This window comes from Mirounga leonina, unplaced genomic scaffold (genome assembly GCF_011800145.1).
Source record: "Mirounga leonina isolate KUSES-001 unplaced genomic scaffold, KU_Mleo_1.0 Mir_151, whole genome shotgun sequence".
Lineage (NCBI taxonomy): Eukaryota > Metazoa > Chordata > Mammalia > Carnivora > Phocidae > Mirounga > Mirounga leonina.
In genome coordinates, this window is record NW_023270377.1 from 100,781,973 (window position 1) to 100,791,024 (window position 9,052).

Consider the following 9,052-nt stretch of genomic DNA (forward strand, 5'->3'; position numbering starts at 1 on the left):
GGGAGCCCGGAGCCCGGCCCTGCGCTCGGCTCGGCTCGCCTCGCGGCGGGCGCCCTCGTCGCCAGCGGCGCACCATGGACGGGCTGCCCGGTCGGGCGCTGGGGGCCGCCTGCCTTTTGCTGCTGGCGGCCGGCTGGCTGGGGCCCGAGGCCTGGGGCTCGCCCACGCCCCCGCCGTCGCCCGCCGCGCCGCCGCCGCCCCCGCCGCCCGGAGCTCCCGGCGGCTCGCAGGACACCTGTACGTCGTGCGGCGGCTTCCGGCGGCCCGAGGAGCTGGGCCGGGTGGACGGCGACTTCCTGGAGGCGGTGAAGCGGCACATCTTGAGCCGCCTGCAGATGCGGGGCCGGCCCAACATCACGCACGCCGTGCCCAAGGCCGCCATGGTCACGGCCCTGCGCAAGCTGCACGCGGGCAAGGTGCGCGAAGACGGCCGCGTGGAGATTCCGCACCTCGACGGCCACGCCAGCCCCGGCGCAGACGGCCAGGAGCGCGTCTCCGAGATCATCAGCTTCGCCGAGACAGGTGGGTTGGTCCCACTGGCTGCCAGCTGCGGCCCTCGCTCCCCACCCCCTCTCACCCTCTCCCACCCCCTTCTCCTTGCCCGTCTGGCCGCCGCAGCCAGCGCACCCTGGGGGCAACGCGGACTCCCGGCCCTGCCGCTCCCCTCTGGCCCTGTGCGCCTCATCCCAGTTGCCGTCCTCCCCCCCCCCACCCCCGCGCCGCCCAGGCAGCACACCCCTTCCTGCTCCCCCTGTGCCCGCTGCTGAGCGCCTTGCCCTCCACCCCTGCTCTCTGAAATCGGGGCCTCAGCGCCTCTGGGCGCGCATCCCCCTCCCGGCAGATGCGTACGGCCCTGGCTCCGCGGGCACTTGCTTGGTGATTGCTTAATGTTTTTGTTTCCCACGATCGGAGTGTAGGCTTAGCAGTGTGGTTGGAGATGTGTGTGCTTGTTGATATCCGTGGGCCGGAGAAGTGTGTGTGTGTGTGTGTGTGTGTGTGCCTGTGTGCCTGCGTGAGAGGCCCCGGGGCCGCTTCCATCGCCGGGCAGCGTGGGCTTGCCAGGATTGCTGAAGCCTCACTGGGGAGAGCTAGGCAACCTCTCTTCCGATTGTGTGGGCACCAGAATCGGGCGGAAGGCAGGCTTCTCAACAGGTCCCATCATTTACGCAGAGAAAGACGCGGCTCGGGGGCAGCCCCGTGCCTCTCGGCTCGCCTGGCAGCGGCAGCAGCCCCCTCGCCTGAGAGCTGCAGAGTTCGTAGTTAACAAAGGGTAGGAGCCCTTTCCGGAATTTTCTCCCGGCCCTGGATTGTAAATTTCTACCACTGTCTAAATATAATAATCGAGAGACCGAAAATCTTTCGGAACTTTAAAAGAAGGGGGAAAATGTGCCGGCGCTGAAATGCTGCAAGTGCTTTCCACTCCGCTGTCCTTTTCAGGACTTGAATGAGCCAGGCTGGCTTTTGTGCCTGGAGCTCAGCCCCATTTGTGCCGAGGGGACTGCGGAGAAGGTCGCAGAGGGGGAAGCCCTGGTGTGGGCAGGGTGGGGGTGGGCAGGGAGCTTGTTGAAGGGGGGGAGCGGTTGTGTCACCAGGCTGAAAATGCCCCCCACCCTCCCAGGCAGCAGGCAGACGGTCCTGGTGCCGCCTGGGGATGAAAAGGGATGAAAAGTTTTGCATGGCCGGGTGTGGAGAAAAGCAGAGACAATCGGGCTGGTTTGTGCTTAGAAAGAAATGCATTGCTGTTTTAGCTGTCCGACCGAGTCAGGGAAAGCTCGACATGCAATTAGAGAGCTTGGATTAAAAGGTGCTTTGGGGCCCAGAGTAGAAATGTGATTCTGGAAGGTCGAGGAGGCCTTTTGGTCCCGGTGGCACAAAATGACAGCGGGGGCTGGTATATTTCTGGTCCGTTTAACGGAGCCAGCTCTTTGACTTATAAATAACAGATTCAGGTCACAGGCAGCTCGTCCAAGACCAGCTTTTAAGGCTGCACTTTCCCCCATTTCAAAGTCAGATGTCAGTTGTTAGAGGGGCCAGGCAAGGCCTGAGAAGGGGGCTGCAGGGCAGTGGTAGGAGGTTTGATAAAACCAGCGTGGTCACACAGTTGCCTTATTTGTTCTTCCTGTGGGGGGGGGGTGGAGGAAGAAAAAAGTACAGATTGTCAGAAGAGTCACTGAAATGTACCATGAGGGAGTGGTTGTGTCTCGGTTGGCCTGGCCCTCTCTTCTTGTGGAGCTGAATTATGGAGGAAACTAACAAGCCAGTTCCCCTTTTCCTTGGCGATTTTGAACGTGCCATTAATGGGGAGCCAGCATCTCATGAAAGGAGTGGACCTCAAGTTTCAAGGCTGAATGTCCTGTCCCTTGGAACTAGTCAGAACCGAGGGCTGCACTTTGCAGCCTGCAAAGCGCACGTTCCTGTGTCAGAAATCTGAGCAGAGCTCGCTTGTTTGCAGTGGAGGTTCCACTGGGGGTTGGATCAGATCATGCTTAGGTAAACACTGGGAAGAGGTGGTAGGTGGCTCAGCTCGATTTTGCAATGCCCTGAGTTAACCAAAAAAAAAAAAAAAAAAAGAAAAAAGAAAGAAAGAAAGAAAAAAAAAAAAACCCAACCTCTCTACTGAAACAACCCACCCCAAAATCCTCAGTGAGATCCTGGTTTTATTTTTCAGATTTCACAGATACCCATAACAACTTGTTAAGATCTTGGCCTCCTGACAAGTTCCTCTGTTGAGCTTTGAGGCCTGACAGCCTGTCTCCAGGGAGCCCTGGCCTGGGAGAGGTGAGGCAGGATTTTATAGGCCTGGACCCTCCAGCTCCAAGCTGGTCGGGGTTTCTCAATGGAAAACGATTTTCTCTGCCTCTCCCAGGTTCCAGTCAGAGGCCCTGGCCCCAGGAACAGTGTTTCTGGTCAATAACGTCTTCCAGCTGCGTGGCAAGTTCGCATTCCAGCATCATGCAGCGGAGTCTCTTTCCCCATTGCCTCGTGTTCTCCTTGATTTAACTTGGCCTGCTCTCCCACTTCTCCGCAGATGGCCTCGCCTCCTCCCGGGTCCGCCTGTACTTCTTCGTCTCCAACGAGGGCAACCAGAACCTGTTTGTGGTGCAGGCCAGCCTGTGGCTCTACCTGAAGCTCCTGCCCTACGTCCTGGAGAAGGGCGGCCGCAGGAAGGTGCGCGTCAAGGTGTACTTCCAGGAGCAGGGCCACGGCGACCGGTGGAACGTGGTGGAGAAGAAGGTGGACCTCAAGCGCAGTGGCTGGCACACCTTTCCGCTCACCGAGGCCATGCGGGCCTTGTTTGAGCGCGGCGAGCGGCGGCTCAACCTGGACGTGCAGTGTGACGGCTGCCAGGAGCTGGCCGTGCTGCCCGTGTTCGTGGACCCGGGCGAGGAGTCGCACCGGCCCTTTGTGGTGGTGCAGGCCCGGCTGGGGGACAGCAGACACCGCATCCGCAAGCGGGGCCTGGAGTGCGATGGCCGGACGAACCTCTGTTGCAGGCAGCAGTTCTTCATCGACTTCCGCCTCATCGGCTGGAACGACTGGATCATCGCGCCCACTGGCTACTACGGGAACTACTGTGAGGGCAGCTGCCCGGCCTACCTGGCGGGGGTCCCCGGCTCCGCCTCCTCCTTCCACACGGCCGTGGTCAACCAGTACCGCATGCGGGGCCTCAACCCCGGCACGGTCAACTCCTGCTGCATCCCCACCAAGCTGAGCACCATGTCCATGCTCTACTTCGACGACGAGTACAACATCGTCAAGCGGGACGTGCCCAACATGATCGTGGAGGAGTGCGGCTGTGCCTGACCCGCGGCAGGGCTGTGGCGGCAGCGGGGCGCAAGGGCTGGTGGGGGGGGGGCGGCAGGGCTCCTTGCAGCCCCTGTGGGAACCGGCTGCCCAGCCGCAGAGCGCTGTCCTTGCATCGGGCTGCCCAGAAGGTGCCGGCGCGAGGCCTGAGATCTTTTTCTACTACTTCATCGAGCAATCAGTCAAAGCCAGAGCAAGAACCCTCAACTGACATGAAATGCTTTCAAATGCACACGTAGACACGCACAGCCAGACGCATCCTGCCACCCACACAGCAGCCTCTGGGATACCAGCAAATGGATGCGGTGACCAATGGCAGCTTAGCTGCAGATGCCTGTTGGTGGGAGAGAATGGGGTGAGCGGCCACCATTCCCACCAGCTGGCCCGGCCACTCTGAATCGCGCCTTCCGAGCACACATAAAAGCACAAAGACAGAGAGACACACACACAGAAAGAGAAAGAGAGAGAGCACGGGAGCCACAGAAAGGAAAAGCAGAAGCGGGGGTGGGGAGCGTGCAGACGGGCAGGAAGGCTGCATGTCCCCCTTTGCTGGTGTGCAAGGCCTGCCATGCCTCAGCATCTCCTGGCTCGGGCATGTTGGCTTCCTTCCCTGCCTGGGATCCTTCATGCTGCAGGACCAGGGGAAGCCGGTCTTTTCCCACCCTTGTAGAGGGGAAAGAGGCCCAGAATGGACACAACCTGCCAGAGACCATGGAGCCGTGGCAATGACCGTTTGACTGTCGCTTGGGTCCCTGGCGTGACTTCTATGTGTGTTTGTTTTGGGGGGAGGGAGGGAGGGCGACGAGAAGGGTCTTAATTTGATGCTTTAACTGATCACTAGCAGTTGACAGACAGGTCACGCATTCCAGTTGTATCATTGAAAAGGGACTTTTCTACCAGGTATGACCTTTTAAGTTAAGATTTGAATCGTTTTACATGGGAAGAAAAAAAAAAAGTTGCAATCTGTGCCCTTCACTGGGGATATTCCTCTAGGCCTGGTTGGGATAGGGGTGGAAATGACCCTTAGGCAAGGGCATGAGCCCAGAGGAGGAAATGGTGGAGTGGAGGCATTCTGGGAATGCTGGTGTTGGGGAGTGGGGGTGCCCTCCCACCCCCACCCCAGCAGGGTTTGTGGGAGGGGAGCAGCGTAGCTGGTCTTGGAGAGCTGGGGGAGGCTTTCAGCTGCTTTGCAGAAGTTGCCCGCGTGGGTTCCGGCCACCAGGGCCGGCCATGGACGTGGCCCCCGCCTGTTCGCGCCTGCCCGCCTGCCCCTCCTAGCACTTGCCGACTTGCCTGAACGCACATGATCTAGCACTTGCCCATCTGCGTGTGTCCAGGAGTGGCCCTTGGCAGAGCACTGAACTCGCTCGCCCCCAGATGCCCAAGTGCCGCGTGAACTATGCAATTTAAAGGGTTGACCCACACTAGACGAAACTGGACTCGTACGACTCTTTTTATATTTTTTATACTTGAAATGAAATCCTTTGCTTCTTTTTTAAGCGAATGATTGCTTTTAATGTTTGCACTGATTTAGTTGCATGATTAGTCAGAAACTGCCATTTGAAAAAAGAAGTTATTTTTATAGCAGCAAAAAAAAAAAATACAGTTAAATGTATTATACATAATTTTGGAACCAAAGAGGCCAACAGATCAGTTTTAATTTTTATTAGATGGTGAGGCCATCTTCTGTGAGGTAGACGTTCTGAACAATCCCTTGAGTGGCCTGCCAACGTTTCAGGGTATAAATGGATTTTGTTTATTCAGTTTGATGTGTCTTTTCTATCTTTACACACCCAGAAGGTACAGAAAAAATGACTATGGTAGAATGCAGGTGTGCGTCCTTAAATCCCCACCTTTATGTTTATTTAATAAAGCTCCCCTTAGGTTCTGTTTCATAATAATTTAAAACCAAACAATTTTCCCATAGACTTGCTGTTAAAGTATTTTACATCTGTGTACAGTTTAAGAAAATAAAAGATTGAGTGCCACGGGCTTCCTGCCTTGTGTGGTGTGCGGGGTGGGGGGCGGTGAGTCGGCGGGGCGTGGGCTGTAGGCGGTGGCCGGGAGGAGGGTGTGGGCCGGGCATCCAGCTTTGATGCCCCCCCGCCTCCGAGGCTCGCTCCCGGCACTCTCTGAGTCCTTGCCACGAGCACCGATGTCCGTCAGAGAGTCTAGGAAAAATGGCAGATGATCAAAATGAAGGACAATTAGCAAATTCATGAATTACACATTTGTTTACCCTCTTGGTCCCAAGACTAATTACGTACTACTAAAGCCACATCTATAACCACTTGAAAGTGCTGGTTAAGCCCCCCCATCCCTGGAAGGAAATGTAAAACCTGGATGGGTGAAGCCCACCTGACCTCCGTGCCCACCTCCATTCACTAACATGGGTGACTGTAACCCAGAAGAGGCTGGGAGCTTAGGACAGAAGGGTGAACAGAAACAAGGCCTTGTCCTTGCCTGCTGGGGTTTGAACTGGGAGTAGGTGGTAGTGCTGCTTTTAGTAGTGACAAAGGTCCAACTCCCGTGGCAGGTAGGACTTAAGGGCTGTTTGATATCATGCTTTTTGGGACATGGTTTCATCTTCATTTTCCAGAGCTTGGAATCTGAGGCTCGGAGAGGTTCAGAGCTTGCCTGAGTCACAGAGCTGGGACAGGCATGCTGGGCACTGGAGGCCAGGTGCCCCAGCTGGCCCACCCGGTCCCCTGGGAGGACTGCAGCCCAAAGGCCGTGCCTTCATCTGAGGCCCTGGGTTTGCTCCTTGGTTTTGGGGCCACGTGTGGTCTTCCCAGAAAATCTCGGGACATTTGAGCAGGCGGGGCCTTGCCGATTGGTCTAACCCCGTTAAGGTAACGATGGGGAAACCGAAGGAGGCTGTGGTTGGCGGGAGGGATATATCTCAACTGGCACAGCCCGCTGGTGGCAGGAGGCCGTATCTGGCCTCTGTCTGTTTCCACCCTTTGCCTATCCGAGAGAGCTACTGTTCTGCCAGGCTTTCGTCCCGAGGGGTGTATTTATTGATCTGCAGGGTCTTCAGACACTATACAAGTTAGTAGGGGCAAAGAAGAAAATGTCATAAAGACAGGCCTGGCCTGGGCATTTGGGGTGTAAGTCAGAGTCCAGCTGCTTCTCTACGGTGGGCTACATGCCACGGCTCGTTGCTCTAGGCCCCCGGTCCAGCCGCTGCCCACCCCTGGCCCAGGAATTTTTACTGGCAGCCTCCGGACGGGCAGTGCGAGGCACCAGGGTGCCCGTACTGTTTGGATCTGACCACCTCTGGGGCCCACCTCTGGGGCTGAGCTTCACAGGGTGGCCCATGGATCCCACAGCAGCCCCAGGAAGGGTCTGGGACTCTGAGGTCACGAGGCCAGTGGGCTGGCAGGACATGGTCTCTGAGTGGTGCTCTGCTGCTCTTTGCTGGCAGGGGTCCCTGTGGGCTCTGGCCCTGCTGGGACAATGGTAGTTAGCAGTAACTTCTCCTGACAGGTGCAGTGAGGAGAGGCCTGCGTCCCCAGTCCCGGGGCTGAGTGTTCTTTCTCCAGTAGGGACATGCTGCTTCCTTCCCATGCTTCTGTGGCCAGAGGTGCCCCTGTTCCTTCTTTCTCGTTCAGTTCTCAGTCCTTTTCTGCCTACTGCTCTTGCCCATTTTCTGCCTCTGTCTTCCCAGTGGGCCTGGCCCGAGGGCCCACTTCTCCCTGGGGATGTCCCTGGAGCCCCACACTGCAGGCCAGAGAGTAAGCTGCCCACACTGCCTTCCAGGTCCAGCGCTTCTGCCCCTGAGCCCTCCTGGTCTGCTTTAAGGTTCCTCTTCCTTCCCCTGTATCCCTCTTTCCCCTTCTTCAGGCCACCAGGCCGTTAGCCTCTCATAGGAACAATGGGTCAGGCAGGGCCAGCCAGGCTACCCGATCTGCTTCAGATGTCTCCACCACCCACCTATTGTGATTCGTGGGATCCCACCATGTCCCATTCATCCTTGGCTGACCTTCAGACATGCCCTGAGTCCTCAGTGACTTGGTGGAGCCAAGTCTGAGGTGGGGGATAGGGCGCCGGGTGCGGTGAGGAGAGCCCCCATATGCCACACCCACCACCCCTCCGTTCTCCCCCATTTCCCAGATGGGCAGAGGGAGGGTCCACTGAGCAGAGGCTCCAGGGGTGTCCTATGTCTGTTTTCCCTCCCAGCCCTCTGAGAGTTTGGCTCAGAGTGGAGCACAGAGTGGGTCCCCTGCTGCCCAGCCCAGGGTGGAGGTAGCATTTAGGAAGCATTTAGGAGGGCCTATTACGTGTCAGAGCTTGCATGCATGGTCCTGCTAGGGTCCCTAGTGCCGCTCCAGACAGGGTCCGGGAGAGGGCCTCGGGCAGCTCTTGCACGTGGCCGGACCCCTGCCTCACCTGGCCCTCAGGCTTGCCCAGAGCACACCTAGCACGCCCTCTGCGAGGCCCTGTGGGAATTCTTGCTGGGAACCTCGTAAGGAGCCTGGCAGAGCATCCCTGCCGCTGCCTAGACCTCCTTCCAGGGCAGGGACAAGGAGGGGTGGGCCTAGGCTCCCACCAAGCCATGAAGACCACTACGGGCCAAAGAAAGTATGCCCGTGTGGGCAAAGGAGCAGAAAGCCAACACCCTTCCTATGGGCAGAGGCTCCTGGAGGAACCCCAGCCTGTACTCGGCTTCCAGTGGGATGTTTTGAGCACATGATGAGTTACCTGTGGGCCTTGCACGAGGAGCTGCACCTGTCGTAGGTGAGGCATGGGTCTAAGTCAGGCGGGTGTGGCAGGCTCCGGCAGCCCGTGGGGGTGAGCCCGGGGGGGTGCAGGGGGCGGGGATGGCTGTTAGTGGGCGTGGATGGGGAACTGGGGGTGAGGTGGTGTGACTGCAGATATGACTGCATGGGAGCCGTGGGGGGTGCGAGACTGTGGGTGTGAGCTGGGACTGTGTGGTCGGCTGCCTCTGAGGCTGTGTGGGGGAGTTTGTGTGTGGGGTGGAGTGTGAGGCCACGTGGGCTGGGAGACTGTGATGGCGGGCTGTGGTCGCATGGTTGGTTGTGTGTATTTCTTGCCATTTTTGTGTGCCTCGTCATCATGAGGTGACACGCCTGGCCTGCGATGTGCTTTGTCATCGGGGTAGTTATATTTGTAAATCCGGCCCGTGGCTGGCGAGCCCCCCTGCCGTTGGGGTCTAGATCACCCCCATGTCGGATCAGGGGGCGCAGGCATCATTGCCGGGGCCTGTGCAGCTGCCTTCAGTGTG

At 58.1% G+C, this 9,052-nt stretch overlaps 1 protein-coding gene across 1 annotated transcript; it reads left to right on the forward strand.

Moving 5' to 3' along the window:
- The first annotated feature begins 14 nt into the window (after positions 1-14).
- Positions 15-5,796, forward strand: INHBB (inhibin subunit beta B). Its single transcript, XM_035008206.1, has 2 exons — positions 15-522; positions 3,029-5,796. The coding sequence occupies exons 1-2, from the start codon at positions 75-77 to the stop codon at positions 3,802-3,804; spliced, it is 1,224 nt and encodes a 407-aa protein (XP_034864097.1). The 5' UTR covers positions 15-74; the 3' UTR covers positions 3,805-5,796.
- The last annotated feature ends 3,256 nt before the right edge of the window (positions 5,797-9,052 follow it).